At 45.4% G+C, this 19,711-nt stretch overlaps 1 protein-coding gene across 1 annotated transcript; it reads left to right on the plus strand.

The window, feature by feature from the left end:
• Nucleotides 1–1,339: 1,339 nt before the first annotated feature.
• On the plus strand, nt 1,340–15,477 carry LOC124280893 (integrator complex subunit 1-like; the record flags this gene model as incomplete). The annotated part of the gene is made up of 13 exons (XM_046716875.1): nt 1,340–1,435; nt 1,653–1,860; nt 2,907–3,039; nt 3,228–3,476; nt 3,916–3,997; nt 4,143–4,399; nt 12,425–12,545; nt 13,112–13,245; nt 13,629–13,818; nt 14,056–14,183; nt 14,640–14,849; nt 15,138–15,208; nt 15,407–15,477. Coding segments are annotated over 11 exons (1,797 nt in total), but the record flags the coding sequence as incomplete, so codon positions are not given.
• Between the last annotated feature and the right edge of the window lie 4,234 nt (nt 15,478–19,711).

Genomic DNA, 19,711 nt, shown 5'->3' on the forward strand with positions numbered 1-19,711 from the left:
AAATATATCCTAGCATTGTGTAATTTTAGTTACAGTTTTGCTCTATAAATTAATTAAGATTACCGTCGCGTATCTGTCTCGCATTACACAAAGCCGGAAATAGCAATCAGCTGTGCACCGTTTCCCCTTGAACAAGTTCAAACATGCACAATAATATAGCGGGATGAATTCTATTGATTGAATACTATTATTTAACCCAAAAAATATATCCTAGCATTGTGTAATAGTTTTTATGTAAAAATATATAATCAACACTAAGGTTATAACGGACCATCATGAGCGTGGTAAGCACGCGTGACATGGAAGCAGGCGGTAATCAGTTTGTGATTGTTGAATGGGGTAAAATAAGCAAGCCAGTTTGTTGCTACAATAAATATGATATTTAGAGAAGCAAAATATATTATGCATTTTCTGTCAACTACACTTCGTTTCGATCCATTGAGTAGACACAATATATATGACAGTGAATTCTTTGAATAATGTGGATCGACAGTGACACGGAATTTGATGGGTTTCTGACCCGATGACTTGTGAAAATCTCAGAACTCTCTTGCAGAAATGTCAGTGTTTATTGTTAGTGGACTATTTTTCTTATTGTCATATATATATAGATGAAATATGGACACTTAAATAATATATTTTGATACAAAAGTTGACTTCAGTTTTTATTTACCGATGGTACTTTTTCACAAAATGGCGCCTCGTTGTTGATGCAAGCAGTGATCTTCGGGATATAAAAGAACACAAACACATGTTGCCACAATACACCGGTAATCTTTATTATGTAATATTCTCACCAACACTTACGCTGTATATCCACTTTCCAAATGCGCCTCGTTGTTGATGCAAGCAGTGATCGTTAAAAAAAGGTAAACAAACACCGGTAATCTTTATTATGTAATATTCTCGTAATGGTGTCTCGTCGTTGATGGAACATACTTACCGGGTACTCTGGTCTCTGTTGGCCGCGACCCATCGCGGGGGGTCGGCCTATTCATGAGAGATATGATTTTGACACTGATTTTGAGGGTCAAGTTTGGGGGTCGGCTTATCCATGGGATCGGCTTATAGACGGTCATATACGGTACATTACGCCTGTACGCCCCTTATCTGTAGCCCTGCACATGACAAACATCTGTTATACAGAATTGAGCATTATCCCATTAGGTTTTACAAGATGGCAACTGAACAAACAGATGTAGCTATATTTCGATTGATGATGAACTGTATTTTGTATTCATGTTTAAAGACAGAACATGCATTTTTCACTTTCACTGAGGAGATGGTCATGCAGACACATGTATTATGTTGATATTATTTTGAGATGCTTGTTGCCCAGATCATGGAATCAACAAAAGGTGCCGAGTTTGCAGCGCGTCTTTATGAGACATCTTCCAGATCAGGACCACTTCTCAAGTTGCTCATATCTAAACAGGTGGGAAACAAATTACTTAAGAAATTCAGAATTACAAGAAAGATTCATGGAATGATTTTAAACAGAAGTTAGCCGGTGTATTCAATATGTGTAAAAATGAGACTGTATGAAAAATGGTTCTGTTTTTGATCGGGGTGGTGAGATGAGAGACACAAACAGACGTTCTCTATATGTGTACCTGAGATAATGTTTTATTGTACCACTATTGTGCTGTCAGACATCACTCTCTGATGCTGTGAGGAGGATGGTGGAACGCCTGGCTGTCTTCACACCGGGACGAAGAAGTCCACTCCTGTCGGTCATCAAGCAGTTCTTGGAAGCTGGTAAAACATCAGGATCAGAGAGTAAGACCAAAGAAAGAACTCAGATGAAACTGGAGATGTTTAAAACTGGTGGGAAAGTGGATCCTAACAAGCTCACACAAGGTAGAGTACTTTTTTAGTGTGAGTGAGTGAGTATGGTTTTACGCCGCTTTTAGCAATATTCCAGCAATATCACAGTGGGGAACACCAGAAATGGCTTCACACATTGTACCCATGTGGGGAATCGAACCCGGGTCTTCGGCGTGACGAGCAAACACTTTAACCACTAGGCTACCTCACCGCCCCCTGTTTTAGTGCGAGGGTTGTTTTCTCCTCCTCCCAGCAATGTTACATCTTTATCATAGAGGTGACTGGGGAATTCAGGAACAGACAGAACAGTGGTTGATGGCATGAGCACACATCCCCTGCAGGGTAAAGTTGGCATCTCGTTTTGTGGTGCTAACATGGTGAACAGTACTAGTTGCTTTATGATCAGTTTGTTGATTGCAGCCCTACGTCACATTGCTGCCTTGTTGTACTCGATAAAGCATCTGCCCAAAGAGAAGAAGATCGATGGTTCAATCCAAGGATGTGTCATACCAAAATAGTGGCGGTGTCGTAGCATAGTGGTTAAAGGGTTTGCTTGTCACACAGAAGACAACGGTTCAATTCCCAGCATAGGTACAATGTGCGAAGCCAATTTCTGGTGTCCCTCACGTTGATATTGCTGGAATATTGCTAAAATCGGGATAAAACCATATCAAGGTGATAAAAAATTGTACTTATTGTTGCTGTGCATTGGGCTCGGCAGTAAGGGGATAAAACTGGCCAGCTCATGGACAGTATAAGTGCCTGAGTGGTGTAACAACAGCATGGGATCTTGTGGGGCCAACACTATTAACAGAGAACTGGTGTTCGGCTGGGCCCCTGCCATTAGGCAGACATGCACGCATGCATGTCGCCTTCTATCAGTACAGTAATCTTGAAAGCAACACCAGCCCCGTTTCTAATCACTATAAGCACAACCAACATCTCCCTAGTTGCAGAGGTATAAGGCAGTGTTCTCTCTAACCTGTTATTCCTTTGTTTAGTTCCGCTTGCGTGAGCCGGAATGCTACCTACATGGGTAGCTTGTGATAGTTGACCTAATGTTGACTGGTGTTTTGAAGGTCTCCCAGCTCTGAGTGGCGACCCTGACCTTGAGAACCTAGTGCAGCAGTGTATGATGGAGCTGATGGAGAAGACGACATCAGCAGATGGTGCCAAGGCTGCCAGTCAGGCTCTGATACATTTAGAGAAAGTGTAAGTGTGTATGTTCAGCTGTATAACAAGTGAACCAGGAACTAAGTCTTTACCCTTGACATTCTCTTGTCAACTTTATCCTGTGTTGTGAAAGACAAATAATATGTTCTTTAGATGGTGAGTGTGAAAAAGTCCTTTGTAGTTGATCACCTGCGGGATTATAATCAGCATTGCCATTTTACCACCAGGTCGCCCATGCTTGTATCCACTGCCTCTCTGCTGATTGACTGGTTGGAACTGCTGGACCCTGAAATCATCCAGTCCAACCCCGATCTGCAGCAGCAGTTGATATTTGCTAAGAAGACCGTCAGCCATTCGAGGGAGAAGGTTCCAGGCAGCCGGAAGGAGCCCTACTTGCTGGCGCTGCTCACTCACCAGTGTAACTGGGGCACAGTCAACAGGTGTATCACCAGGATCCTCAACAACACAGACAAGAGGTAATGTAGTTTTTGTGGAGTCTGACATGATTTGGTTACTGATGGCTGTTGTTTCTGTATAGCCTGATATGACCTGGTTGCTGATGGCTGTGAAGCATGTGGCTATGTGTTCCATCAACATCAAGCTTTGTTTATTTCTGGGGGCATGGTTTACCCAGTTGTCCCAGGTGTCACATGTCTGACACCAGATTTGCCATGATTGTGTTTCTACATGTGTCAGCACCAGACCCATGCTGGTGGGTTTCACTCAGGTGTTAACTTCAGGCTTTCCACTTAATTTCAGTAATATCACAGGAATACTAAATTAAGCATTAGCTAAGAGATCAGGATTCTTCTTTCAAAAGAATTAACAATTGATCTTAGCAGTCTCACTGAGGTAATTCAGGCAGTGAGTATTTGTAGGTTCAGTAACCTTCAACTTCAGAAACCTGTATTTCAGCTTCAATGCAACGGCAGTGTTGGACTTCCTGTGGGCGTGTATCCACATCCCAAAGATCTGGCAGGGACGAGAGTGCAAGAAGGTAAGGACTTTCTTTACACGCATATGGCTGGCAGGAGGTCTTTGTTCAGTTTGTGGAGGACTGAAATCTTTCTCTTATTAAAGCAATATCATGAAGCTAGTTGTAATGCTCTTCCTGGTAATAAACTATGTTTTATTTGTCCCAGATGGACAGTTGCGAGGACATTCTGTCGCCGACCATCAGCCAGGTGATATGTGTGGTGGACTACATCCTGGAAGAAGCTGGTGACACTAGGAAAACAACTGCAGCCATGTCCTCCAATCCTGCTGGTGCCCTGAGCCCATCTTCTTCAACCCCAGAGACCCTTTGTCAGAGGATGAGTCTGCTGAAGGCCTGCTTGGCTGACAAGGATGTCCGACTGAGAGCTTTGGTGGATCATCTTCAAGGGAAGCACGGTCACAGGTATGTGTCATGTTGCCATCACTCTTCCCGTTGCTGAACACTCTCTGCTCAGTGCTCTCCACTGCTATTTGCTGTCCCATTTACTCTGATCACTCTGTCCTGCTTAACACTCCTCTATGCTCAACACTCTCCTCAACACTCACCGCTCTCCTTACCACTCACCGCTCTCCCTACTACTCAACACTCTCCTCACCACTCACCGCTCTCCTTACCACTCACCGCTCTCCTTACCACTCACCTCTCTCCTTACCCCTCACCGCTCTCATTACAACTCACCGATCTCCTTACCACTCACCGCTCTCCTTACCCCTCACTGCTCTCCTTACCACTCACCGCTCTCCTTACCACTCACCGCTCTCCTTACCACTCACCGCTCTCCTTACCACTCAACGCTCTCCTTACCACTCACCGCTCTCCTTACCACTCACCGCTCTCCCTCCCACTCACCGCTCTCCTTACCACTCACCGCTCTCCCTCCCACTCACCGCTCTCCTTACCACTCACTGCTCTCCTTACCACTCACCGCTCTCCTTACCACTCACCGCTCTCCCTCCCACTCAACGCTCTCCTTACCACTCACCGCTCTCCTTACCTCTCAACACTCTCCTTACCACTCAACGCTCTCCTTACCACTCAACGCTCTCCTTACCACTCACCGCTCTCCTTACCACTCAACACTCTCCTTACCACTCAACACTTTCCTTACCGCTCTCCTTACCCCTCACCGCTCTCCTTACCGCTCTCCTTACCACTCACCGCTCTCCTTACCACTCACACCTCTCTCCTTACCCCTCACCGCTCTCATTACAACTCACCGATCTCCTTACCACTCACCGCTCTCCTTACCCCTCACTGCTCTCCTTACCACTCACCGCTCTCCTTACCCCTCACTGCTCTCCTTACCACTCACCGCTCTACTTACCACTCACCGCTCTCCTTACCCCTCACTGCTCTCCTTACCACTCACCGCTCTCCTTACCACTCACCGCTCTCCTTACCACTCACCGCTCTCCTTACCACTCACCGCGCTCATGTCTCCTCAACCCATGCCTTATTTTCTCAGTGTTTTTCTCACTGCAAAACTCTCCTACCTCTGTCCAAAGATCTCCCTCTACACAACACCCATGGTTATATATTCACGTTAGTCCTCTCGTCTAAGACAACCTAATTTTACTGTGGACTGTTAAACTGGACTATTAAATAATATTTGGTGATTATTTTGTAAGTAGTGCTTCCTTTTTTGATTTACAGTGACTTGGAAAAAAAGGATATTTTTAAACTTATCCTATCTCACGACTTGCACCTCTCTCTCTTCATTCGACCATGAGTGGAAACGAATTAAAACTTTGCTCCAGGCCTGCCTTGTCCCTGTCCCTGTGCTGTGCGTGCCTTCCTGCCTAAGTCATGCTCACTAGTCCATGACAGCACGAGGCATGCGCAGTCCTCACCCACGTGATCACCTCACATACTCATTCTCTTTCTTGTCGCTCCACTGAGTGGATGTGAAAAATTTTTCGTCTGATAATTGCTCAACATGGTTAAGCCTGTTCAGGCCAGAAACGAAGTGTTGCGCTCAGCGTAATAAAGTTTTTTCAGCTTGGGACCCACACACATTATGTGTTGATTGTGTGGGTTGTTGTGATTGGGACAAACGTTGTCCTAAGTATTCAGGACTGTCTAATGAGGATTTTAAAGCTTACAAACGTACGTTTGGCACATAGGGCCAGGAATGCTTATGCGGGATCTGGTCCATCTCCCGCCAAAAACAATGTTTACATCGCCCCACCCTACCTGCTCGCCGTTCTAAATCTCCCGTCTCTCCTAACGAAGATTTTATGGATGCTTCGTCTGATTCCTATTTGTCTGAGAATGTAAAAGGCGTTTGGGACGCTTTCCTCACCTAGCTCAAGTTCTCATGGGCATGCAAGGGTGGTAATGGCTGATATTTCCTCTGCACAAGACCTGCGATCTACTTCATCCTCGTAGATCCGTTTCTTCGGACCGTTCAGGTCCTCGAAACTTCTAAATCCAAGCATTCATCATCGAAGCGTGGCTCGGCGTGGTTGGAACATATCCGTTCTCCTCTTGGTACGGTTTCATTCCACGAAACAATTCACCCACACGAGTTGAGTCACCATCTGGTTCGGAGGTTCGAATTCGTTCTTCTACTGCTGGGAACTGTCGTTCTAGATCTCGTTCACGCTCTTGCTCTCGTCGTCCTTCCAATGTACCAGTCCGAACCGATTCACCACCTCGACTCATTTCACCAATCAGAATTGGGTCTAACGCCAGTGTTGGTTCACTAGAACGGAACCATTCACCTAGCCGTGTCATTGCCAAGGGTCGAACTAGTTCACTCAGCCGAGCCGGCTCACCAGACCGAACTCGAAAGGATTCACCAGGACGAACCGGTTCACATTCCCGACTCAGTTCACCTCAACATAGGTTTCGGTTCAACTCACCATCTCATAGTCGAATCAATTCACCACAGCATTCTGATTCACGTAGTCGTTCAGTCTCACCTAGTCAAAGTGGTTCGCCATTTCGATCCGGTTCACCTAGCTGTACGGTGTGTTTTCGTCGGAGTGATTCTCGTAGTCGGTCTTATTCACCTCAGGTTAATCAGGATATCCCTAGTGAGCACTTGCGGTCAGCACCTTTACGTGATAGTTTCCCACATTAACATCGTTTCTGTGCGGGTGGTTTCACCTGCTAGGCTGCGTTATGGTTCAGTGGATCGGCGTTCACCTTCATGCCATGCCACTTCTACCTAGGCCTCGGTCATAGGTTATTGCTGAGTCTTGGAATACTGCGCTTGATCCCTCTCCAGCGCCGGGTTTTGACACCATGCTTCTTGCTGTTGACCCTAAGTAGCGTAATTTTGCGCACACTGTAACAATATTTACTTCCTAGGATCCCCACTCGTCATGTGTGGGTTGTATTGACCTGTGTTCCTGGAGCAAACGTTGTCGGGAATTTGCTCCCTTATCAAGGACGTATTTAGAGCATGCAGACATGCTTGCTCCCGTTGGCTGGCAGCTCGTTACACTTCAACAGTTGATCACCCGACAAACCCCCGCTTTTAACGACCGGTATTAACTGCTCGTCGTCCGGAGATTCCCATGTCAGACGGTGGTAATTTCATTGGCGCATCATCAGATGTCTTCTCGTCGTTCCGCCTCATCAAACCGCTCTGTGTTGCCAGCTGACTCACACAGCCGAGTTACATCGTCAAAACCGTTTCGCCACGGCGTATGTGGATTACGATATCGACTCAGTTCGCCATAATATTAAGACTGTTTCGTATCGCCAAAACGGTTCACATCATCGATTCACATGCACAGCACCGAAACCATTCACCTTGGCCGGAACATTTTACCTCGCCTCATCGGTTCATCTGAGCGTTCTAGATCTCTCCATCAGCTGAGATCATTTAAACGTTTCGGATTACCGAACCGATCCAGATCACGGACTGATTCAGATCACGTCAACATTCCGGCTCACCACCCTGAACCGATTTACCAGCCCGACAGGGCATCTGTGAGGTGCTGAATTCCTCATTAGGAAGTGGCAAGCTCTAAGCTCAACAATTTGATTTGTTTATCCGGTTTACCTTACGGCTTGTGAGGTGCTTAATGTTTTTAGTCACATAACTTATCCCACCTTGTACCCCTTTTTCGGATGGTTGTACAGAGGTAGTAGCTATGTGCTTCACTATGCCGAATTGTTTTACATGTGATGTCAGTAGCGCAGTCATCTAGAGATATCACGCTCGGCACTTGACGGTCTGACAATCCCAGTTCTCAAGAGTCCTCCGTGACCGGGGCTCATTTCATTCCAGATTTAATCTATCATCCGATCTTCACCTTTGATGAATGATTTGGTTCAACGATTCTACCCTTCGGTGTAGATATCAGTTCTACAACCACCCGATATGGCAGTACTAGATACGCTTGCTAGCCAGGAATACTTTACGACGCTCCACTGAGTCCTTGTTACTACAGACTACTGGTAACAGCGTGTTTGTGTATCGTTGGGTGCAATTGTTGCAGATGGCTCGTCATCTTCAGCTCCCTTTGTTTTACATGATAAGCAAGTTTCTGGACAGATAACAGATTGGTGAAGTTTTTGCGCATGGTACCAGCAGTGATGTTTTGTCAAATAGCCAGCATAGCTCAGCCCGGAATTTATGGGTTGCGACTCGCCCGGTTAACCGAAGACAGTGTTGTCCAGTTTTTTGTCACTCGTGTGTGTAACATTTGCAAATGGCGGACTACTGTTTGTTTACCGGAATTTTGATGATTAGAGTGACTATGAAGTGCCCTTGCAGACTTGTCTTGGTCCCACGAATCGGATACCAAGTCCAGCCTTTAAATGCTAGTAACAATGAATGCTGCCATTCCCGGTAAGAGTGATTGTGTCGGGATTTTGACAGCCAGTCGAGAGAGACTGCTTATCTAGGGTGACAGACAGAAACACCCGTGAACGGTTTGACTAGCTCAAGCACTGAGTTCAGAGGTCACTGCAGTTATGCAAGGACTGTCACCAGGCAGCGATCTACTACCTTTATCACTCCACCTGGCGAACCATCATTTTGTTTGGCCAACCGAAACGTTCCTGAGATCACCGATTGTACGAATTTCTTCAATTCGTTTACAATGGGAACGTTCCTGTAGATTGACTGACAATCTCCATGCGCCGAACATACTACATTGAACACTCCGTCAGAACTGACAAAATTGCTCGACTTATTGAACGTTGTTTTATCAGGAGATATCTTTTTGTCAGAGGCAAGAGTGGTTAGACCTCTCATTTCCCTCGAACTGCGACTGCCGTGGCGTAACCTAGTAGTTAAAGGGTTGGCTCCTCACGCCAAAGACCCGGGTTCGATTCCCCACAAGGGCACAATGTGTCCCCCGCCGTGATGTTGCTGGGTTATTGCTAAAAGGGGCGGCGTAGAGCTAAACTCAGTCAGTCAGTCAGTCCCTCAACCTGCGAGGCACCTACCTTCATCGGCCTAAAAAGCCTAGTCAGTCGAAACAGCATTCCTCTTCCCATGCGGGACGACCTACTAGTTCATCCGCACTCGGGCGTGTATCACGAGTCACCACAGACGTTCAATCTTCACGTATGGCACATTTGCAGAAATCACTAATAGCCAAAGGTTATTCTCACAGAGTGGCCTCAGCTATCACTGCAGCTCATCGTACATCCACACGTTCTTTGTATGCCGATAAGTGGAAGAAATTTGAATGTTATTGTCGGGTCAGAGGGATCGCTTCCCCTACTACTGCTTCGCCCCAGGTTGTTGCGGAATATTTACAACATTTGCGGGCTACAAGGAAACTCAAGGGTTCCACTTTAGCCACCTACTTGGCGGCTATTAATTCGGTCCTAGCCACGACTTCTGGTACGAAGGTTTCGACAGTACCGGAACCGCAGTACTTGCTTCGTTCTTTTAAGCTAGCCGACCAATCCAGGAAATTTTGTCCACCAGCTTGGGACTTATCCGTGGTCCTGCGCCGCTAAGTGTCCGAGCATTATGAACCCTTACAGGCCAAGGAATTTGAACAGGTTTCGTTGAAGACCTTTTTTCTTATTGCCTTGGCCACGGCGGCACGTATATCAGAACTGCATGCTCTAGATGTCAACCGTGTCCGTTTTGAACAGAGTAGACATGGCAAGGTATTTTTCGGATTGCGCTGGGATTTTGTCGCAAAAAAACAGTTGCCGGGTCAACCTGATCGTCTTTTTACAATCCCGCCTTTGTCTACCATATTGGGTCCAGCAGATGTCGAAGATCTGTCTCTTTGTCCAGCCAGAGCACTTCAAGCATTTACCTTAAAGCATCGCAAGAGCGCCGCCGTCTGCGTAAGAGACTGTTTATACCCTTGTCTACTGCTTCCAAGGCAGAAGTCTCTCGCACAACACTCTCATATTGGCTACGAGCTACAATACTACGAGCCTACACTTTTGGCAGTCAACCCTCATGAAACCAGGGCATTGGCTTCTACTATGGCGTTGCATAGCAAGTGCTCGTTAACTGCCATAATGGAGGGTTGTTTTTGGCGATCTGACACGGTATTTTCGTCTCATTACCTCAGAGATGTGTCGGTGACGGATATTCAAGGCCTTCATCAGTTTGGACCACTCGTCCTTGCCCAGCAGTTATCAGCGGCACAACATCGCAGATAATGAACTTCCTTGTGCTACGATGCTATATGGATCCCACTGTGCAGTTGATCCCAAGTCGCGATCGTTTCTGCTTGTGTACAATCTGAATAAATCTGAATTATTTTTTTCTGATTTACGTTTTTGTTTCTTCCGGGATTTAGATTTCTCCTCTCATTTGTTTGAGACTATAGAGAGTCGCCACCTCACTTACTGTCCTCTGCTCCACGGAGTAATTAAGTCAGTGAAGTGAGTCCTTCCTGAAGTGTTACACTTCGTAGCGTTCATGCTCCTAAGTGCCTATACACATCTATGTGATCTTACTGTGGTAAGTAGTGGAAGTCATAAGATGATGTTGTGGTACTGAACGTTAAAATTGTGAGTTTTACCGATTCAATTACCCTTTCACCCTCCTCGGGACGGTGTCTGTGGAGGTTGTTTCGAAGCAGGGGCTGGCCCGATACTAGTCGTTAGACTTTTATTACGGGGGTACCTTGGAAATCGTGGCGATGCGACTGATTACACTCGCTAAGCTACGTCCTTTCACTTTGTGAAGGTAGTGACTGAACACCACATTGCTCGGGAATCTCGGTCCCTGGGAACACTTGTGCTTAGTAAGTCAATGGGTTCGCACTAACCCTCGCACGTAGTAACTTGGTAGTTTTTGGCCTACCTTGTAGTTGCTTCCTACGGTTGTTTGGGCATAACGCTTAGCTGTTATCGCTTGAACTTCGGGTAATCTATGACCCACCTTCCTACCGGGGGATAAGTGCAAGTCGTGAGATAGGATAAGTTTAAAAATTTGAAAATTTTAACTATAAATTGTATATTTATATACTTATCCTATCTCACGCGATAAAGTCCCTCCCTACCTCCCCACTACATAGATTACCACCGTTCCGGTTTTGTCCTTTTATGGCTCCAAGATCGAGAATGAGTATGTGAGGTGATCACGTGGGTGAGGACTGCGCATGCCTCGTGCTGTCATGGACTAGTGAGCATGACTTAGGCAGGAAGGCAGGCACAGCACAGGGAGAGGGACAAGGTAGGCCTGGAGCAAAGTTTTAATTCGTTTCCACTCATGGTCGAATGAAGAGAGAGAGGTGCAAGTCGTGAGATAGGATAAGTATATAAATATACAATTTATAGTTAAAATTTTCAATTCTAGCTTCTTGTTGCTTTCATTGTACCTATGTTTAGAATCAAACCCAGGCCTTGGTGTGACGAGAGAAAGCTTTAACCACCAGGCCACCCCACCTCCCCCTCCTTGTCACATGTATCATGCAGTAATGGTACATGTCATGTATGATTGTTGTTGCCAGTAGTTGCCCGCAGACGAAGCTGCTGTACGAGCTGTACCTCTCCTCCCTTGTCACATGTATCATGTAGTAATGGTACATGTCATGTATGATTGCCTGCAGGAGAAGCTGCTGTACGAGCTGTACCTCTCCTCCCTTGTCACATGTATCATGTAGTAATGGTACATGTCATGTATGATTGCCTGCAGGAGAAGCTGCTGTACGAGCTGTACCTCTCCTCCCTTGTCACATGTATCATGTAGTAATGGTACATGTCATGTATGATTGCCTGCAGGCGAAGCTGCTGTACGAGCTGTACCTCTCCTCCCTTGTCACATGTATCATGTAGTAATGGTACATGTCATGTATGATTGCCTGCAGACGAAGCTGCTGTACGAGCTGTACCTCTCCTCCCTTGTCACATGTATCATGTAGTAATGGTACATGTCATGTATGATTGCCTGCAGACGAAGCTGCTGTACGAGCTGTACCTCTCCTCCCATGTCACATGTATCATGTAGTAATGGTACATGTCATGTATGATTGTTGTTGCCAGTAGTTGCCTGCAGACGAAGCTGCTGTACGAGCTGTACCTGCAGTATCCCTACATCCTGTCGTGGCTCACTGACAAGTCATGCATCACTGCTGAACATGACGCTCATGACAACCCAAGTCAGGTGGGTTCAACATTCTCATCCGCAACAAATTCTCATGGCAATCACCCTAGTTACTATCCACAACAAAGTATAATGAACTGATATCTGACTAAGATGTGTTGTGTGAGATTTGATGTGTGGACCTGAAGTGTGGTGAAGGTCGAATGCATGTGAAATATCTAATGTGTGCATAAAATATGATATGTAAGACCTTATTACCTGCTGTAGGATCTGAAGTGTGTGTTTAACTTGACCTGTGAGTTAGATACAGATTGTGTGTAAGAATTGATGTGTATGATCTGCTTTTCTGATTTATGGGAATACCTGTTGTTTGTGAAAGATCTGCTATTCTGATGTGTGTAAGGTATGATGTGTAAGATCTGCTATTCTGATGTGTGTAAGGTATGATGTGTATGTAAAGGATATATGGTCTGATTTGTGTGTAGCATCTGCTGATGTGGTGTAAGACCTGATATCTTACCGGTATGTGTTAAGTATATTATCTGTGCCTAAAAGCCGCCTTCTCTCATGAGTGTATAAACCGATGATGGGTGTTTTCAAGACGTGATGATGTGATTTGTGTACAGCTGGATGTCATTTCCCATCGACTGTTGATGGCATTCGGTCATGCTGTGCATGGGCATACCGCTGAGAACAGGATGTACGATGCCAACCTTGGATGTCGGAAGCTGGCTGCTGAACACCCTCAACTCATACTACGGTGAGAGGCTAGCTTTGTCTCTAGACGAAGCATTGATACATCATACATGTGGGTTAAAGTGTTTAAAAAACGTTTGAATAGATCTTCTTCAGCAAAGATGTGATTGTCCCATACTTGAAGCATTAATGCCGCATGTTGAACAAGGTCCTTATTTTCCTCTTTGATGCAGTAACTGAAACCAATGGCCAGTGTGGCTTTCATACTGGTCAATGTTAACACAACATCACCCAGTCACTTACTCGAACACACATCCATTGTGTCAGTGTTTTCACGTCAGTGTATTCACACAGTGTATTGTGTGACTTGTAATTGGCTGTTGCCTTAGTCACTGGTTTCACTAATCAGTGTTGTATATGTACATTATATTACTGTTTATGTTCCAGTCAGCTGCCCATGTTGGCTGCCCTGCTGAGGGGGAAGACACAGTACAAGATCGGGGAGATTAAGCACCGCAACTTCCTCACACTCTTCTCCAATGCTCTTGGCCTCCTGGAACTACTACAGCCACTGGTGTTCCGTGCAGAGTACACGTCACTGCCAGATATACTGGAGACCTACTTCACCCTCATACAGGTGAGTTCTCTACCTGATATTTACTGGAGACCTACTTCACCCTCATACAGGTGAGTTCTCTACCTGATATTTTCTGGAGACCTACTTCACCCTCATACAGGTGAGCTCTCTACCTGATATTTACTGGAGACCTACTTCACCCTCATACAGGTGCGCTCACTACCTGAGAATGTATAAACCTCTCCATTGATTGTATATGTTGAATGTGTAAGTCATCAGCTTTATATTTAATTTCAGTCTCATGGCAAAGAGCAACGGCTGTTAGGCTCCGTCATTGTGAAGTTTATCACATTCCTGAATGGTTTTGTCAGCTATGATCCTCAGCGTGCCATGACCCTCCTACAGAGATATGTCGTACTTCTTGGGTAGGTATAGATATTTTTCATTTCAGATCAAGAAATATCTGTATAAGATCTATGTATGTTGAGGCGTAAATGATATCTAAGATCGAAATACCTTGTAACTTTTCAAGATTTCATTTTATGTTGTGCTGTACATCAACACAATAAAACCTTCCTAATTTATTTATGATGCAAACAAAGAAAGAAATTGTGATGTTTGTATAAGAATTTAATATTTTCACTTCTGCCAGAAATCAGGGTTTGAAATCGACTGAGCAACCTATGCTTGGATTGGCTGGTCCTGCTCGTTAACTTTATTGATGGCACATAAATGGCAGGATCGTGGCTGATGTTTGGATCTCTGAATTGTCTGGTCCAGAATAAAATATTTACATCATGTAGCTGAAACAATTGCTGTGTGCAGTGTTTAACAGAAATCTTCAGCTGTAACACTAATTTTCTCTCCATGTGCCCCTCTAGAGACGTGTCATCTGTCTATCCTGACCTGTCAGAGCTGAAGTCCCTCCTTGCCGGCCTGGCTCTGCCCCGACAGAACAAGACCGAGGCAGACGCCACCAGCCAGGATGATGCCACACCCATTGGGTCACCAATACGGGCTGCCTGTTTCTGGTCATCAGCCCACCTGGCCCCAATCTACAAGAAACTCCAGAAGACGTAGATCAGTTGAAGGTTAGAAGCTCTAAGGATGTCCCGTGGTCTTCCTCATGAGTTCTTTTCAATGATAGTAGGAATGATTCAGATTTCGAAATACTTCACTGTTGGAATGAATGAAGTCATAACTTTTGCATCAAATTCACACTTATGATAATATATTGATTGATGGTAAAAATTATTTGTTTGTATGTGTACAAATATTAAAGTACCTATTTAAACCTGAAAGACATTTACTAACCACACACTCTCTCTCTCTCTCTCCTACTCTTTCACTCTCTCTCTCTCTCTTTGTCTTTGTTACAGAACTTTTGGATGTATTGCATGACCTTGATGAGACCTCCAAGAGAAAGGTGGAAATCCTTCAAAACTTTGAGGTAAATTATTTAATCAGTTGTCTGAATAGGAATCCAGTTGAATAAAGCCTGAAAGGTGTAATATCTGTGCACTGTTTAAACAAACCTTCTCCATACAGATCCAGTATAAACCATGCATGAATTTTGATTTTCATTGAACTTAAGGTTTCAAGATGGGTCTGGAAATATGTTCATGCATGAAACTGGAATGTGTTTCAGAGTGAGCTCCGGCAGCTGATGCTGGAGGCCAATGACAAATGTCGCAACCTTGCCTTCACTCTCATCATGCGACATCTCCGAAGTGCCCCATCGTGAGTACCATTCACTGATATTCAAATTCTCTAGTCCAGGTTACAGAAGTCACATAGACTCTACGTTCTGTTGTCCAGGTTACACAGGTCACATCGACTCTACGTTCTGTTGTTCAGGTTACAGAGGTCACATTGACTCTACGTTCTGTTGTTCAGGTTACAGAGGTCACATTGATTCTACGTTCTGTTGTTCAGGTTACAGAGGTCACATCGACTCTACGTTCTGTTGTTCAGGTTACACAGGTCACATCTACTCTACTTTCTGTTGTCCAGGTTACACAGGTCACATCCACTCTACGTTCTGTTGTCCAGGTTACAGAGGTCACATTGACTCTACGTTCTGTTGTTCAGGTTACACAGGTCACATTGACTCTACGTTCTGTTGTTCAGGTTACACAGGTCACATCTACTCTACTTTCTGTTGTCCAGGTTACACAGGTCACATCCACTCTACGTTCTGTTGTTCAGGTTACACAGGTCACATCCACTCTACTTTCTGTTGTTCAGGTTACAGAGGTCACATTGACTCTACGTTCTGTTGTTCAGGTTACACAGGTCACATCTACTCTACTTTCTGTTGCCCAGGTTACACAGGTCACATCCACTCTACGTTCTGTTGTTCAGGTTACACAGGTCACATCCACTCTACTTTCTGTTGTTCAGGTTACAGAGGTCACATTGACTCTACGTTCTGTTGTTCAGGTTACACAGGTCACATCTACTCTACTTTCTGTTGTCCAGGTTACACAGGTCACATCGACTCTACTTTCTGTTGTCCAGGTTACACAGGTCACATAGACTCTACGTTCTGTTGTCCAGGTTACAGAGGTCACATCCACTCTACTTTCTGTTGTTCAGGTTACACAGGTCACATCCACTCTACGTTCTGTTGTTCAGGTTACAGAGGTCACATCGACTCTACTTTCTGTTGTCCAGGTTACACACGTCACATAGACTCTACGTTCTGTTGTCCAGGTTACACAGGTCACATAGACTCTACGTTCTGTTGTCCAGGTTACACAGGTCACATCGACTCTACTTTCTGTTGTCCAGGTTACACAGGTCACATAGACTCTACGTTCTGTTGTCCAGGTTACACAGGTCACATCCACTCTACGTTCTGTTGTCCAGGTTACACAGGTCACATCGACTCTACTTTCTGTTGTCCAGGTTACACAGGTCACATCCACTCTACGTTCTGTTGTTCAGGTTACAGACGTCACATCCACTCTACGTTCTGTTGTTCAGGTTACAGAGGTCACATCTACTCTACGTTCTGTTGTTCAGGTTACAAAGGTCACATCGACTCTACGTTCTGTTGTTCAGGTTACAGAGGTCACATCGACTCTACTTTCTGTTGTCCAGGTTACACAGGTCACATCCACTCTACGTTCTGTTGTTCAGGTTACAGAGGTCACATCCACTCTACTTTCTGTTGTTCAGGTTACAGAGGTCACATCGACTCTACTTTCTGTTGTCCAGGTTACAGAGGTCACATCCACTCTACTTTCTGTTGTTCAGGTTACACAGGTGACATCTACTCTACTTTCTGTTGTCCAGGTTACACAGGTCACATCCACTCTACGTTCTGTTGTTCAGGTTACACAGGTCACATCCACTCTACGTTCTGTTGTTCAGGTTACACAGGTCACATCCACTCTACATTCTGTTGTCCAGGTTACAGAGGTCACATTGACTCTACGTTCTGTTGTTCAGGTTACAGAGGTCACATCCACTCTACGTTCTGTTGTCCAGGTTACAGAGGTCACATCCACTCTACGTTCTGTTGTTCAGGTTACAGAGGTCACATTGACTCTACGTTCTGTTGTTCAGGTTACACAGGTCACATCTACTCTACTTTCTGTTGTCCAGGTTACACAGGTCACATCCACTCTACGTTCTGTTGTTCAGGTTACAGAGGTCACATCCACTCTACTTTCTGTTGTTCAGGTTACAGAGGTCACATTGACTCTACGTTCTGTTGTTCAGGTTACACAGGTCACATCGACTCTACTTTCTGTTGTCCAGGTTACACAGGTCACATCCGCTCTACGTTCTGTTGTTCAGGTTACACAGGTCACATCCACTCTACTTTCTGTTGTTCAGGTTAAAGGTGGTCACATCCGCTCTACGTTCTGTTGTTCAGGTTACACAGGTCACATCCACTCTACTTTCTGTTGTTCAGGTTAAAGGTGGTCACATCCACTCTACTTTCTGTTGTTCAGGTTACACAGGTCACATCGACTCTACGTTCTGTTGTTCAGGTTACAGAGGTCACATCGACTCTACGTTCTGTTGTCCAGGTTACAGAGGTCACATCGACTCTACGTTCTGTTGTCCAGGTTACAGAGGTCACATCCACTCTACGTTCTGTTGTTCAGGTTACAGAAGTTAAATAGATTCTCTGTTCTGTTGTTCAGGTTACAGAGGTCACATAGACTCTATGTTCTGTTCTTCAGATTACAGGAACACAGAGACTGTTTGTCTCTATGGTTTCATTCAGTGTCTAGCCCTGCTTTCTCCTCCAGACGCTCCAGTGAGTTCGTGGCCATGTACCTGCAGTGCCTCAGTGACAGCAACCCGGACATCATCAGGACGGGTCTCACCAACATGACTGAGTTCACCGTCCTGTGTCAGGGTGAGTACATCAGGATCAGGCATTTTCTGATTGGAGGATAGTCTTGTGTTACCCACAATGAAACCAAAAGGCGCCAGAAATTGCCCAACTGTGTACTGAAGGGACTATTCTGTAGTTTAGGGGTAACGCCCCCCTCCTTGTAGGTCTCACCCACCTGTGTACTGAAGGGACTATTCTGTAGTTTAGGGGTAACGCCCCCCTCCTTGTAGGTCTCGCCCAACTGTGTACTGAAGGGACTATTCTGTAGTTTAGGGGTAATGCCCCCCTCCTTGTAGGTCTCACCCACCTGTGTACTGAAAGGACTATTCTGTAGTTTAGGGTAACCCCTCCTTGTAGGTCTGCCCACCTGTGTACTGAAAGGACTATTCTGTAGTTTAGGGTAACGCCTCCTTGTGTATTTTGTGGGTCTCTCACCCACCTGTGTACTGAAAGGACTATTCTGTAGTTTAGGGGTAACGCCCCCCTCCTTGTAGGTCTCGCCCACCTGTGTACTGAAAGGACTATTCTGTAGTTTAGGGGTAACGCCCCCCTCCTTGTAGGTCTCGCCCACCTGTGTACTGAAAGGACTATTCTGTAGTTTAGGGGTAACGCCCCCCTCCTAGTAGGTCTCCTCCATCTATGTACTGAAAGGACTATTCTGTGTTTTGTAGGTCATGCCCTCCTCCTTGTAGGTCGTGCCCACCTGTGTACTGAAAGGACTATTCTGTAGTTTAGGGGTAACGCCCCCCTCCTAGTAGGTCTCCTCCATCTATGTACTGAAAGGACTATTCTGTGTTTTGTAGGTCATGCCCTCCTCCTTGTAGGTCGTGCCCACCTGTGTACTGAAAGGACTATTCTGTAGTTTAGGGGTAACGCCCCCCTCCTTGTAGGTCTCGCCCACCTGTGTACTGAAAGGACTATTCTGTAGTTTAGGGGTAACGCCCCCCTCCTTGTAGGTCTCATCCATCTATGTACTGAAAGGACTATTCTGTGTTTTGTAGGTCATGCCCCCTCCTCGTAGGTCGTGCCCACCTGTGCACTGGAAGTACTATTCTGTATAGTGTGGGTAATGCCCCCTACTTGTAGGTCATGCCCACCTGTGTACTGAAGGGACTATTCTGTATTTTGTAGGTCATGCCCAGGTTATTCTTCAGAAGGTGTTCACCATTGGCATCACAACATCTATGGAGACATCATCCTACATCAGCGAGACCCTGCAGTTGCTGAACCTGGAGAATGCCCAGACGTGAGAAGATAGGAGGAATCAAGAATACATTTTACAGCTTAACGGTGTTATCCTCACAGCAAGACTACAGATGTTCCCACTGTCATAATTCTGCTTGCATCATCTTCACAAACCATCCACAGTTCTTGGTTTTGATAAATCTGCCAAGAGTAGAGTTGGAGTGAAGGACATTCATCAGTAGATGTGTTGTATTGGTGATAATTAGCCATGGCCAGTCTCTTTCTCTCTTGTATCAATCTCTGGGATGTCAGTTGTCTACTGGCCAGGACTCAAGACAATGAAAGATCCACATCCACTTTGTGAAAAGTTGCTCCATCAAGTACTTGTGTGATATCGTCATATGAGCGAAA

Source organism: Haliotis rubra, unplaced genomic scaffold (genome assembly GCF_003918875.1).
Source record: "Haliotis rubra isolate DU_JTF1 unplaced genomic scaffold, ASM391887v1 Scf276, whole genome shotgun sequence".
Lineage (NCBI taxonomy): Eukaryota > Metazoa > Mollusca > Gastropoda > Lepetellida > Haliotidae > Haliotis > Haliotis rubra.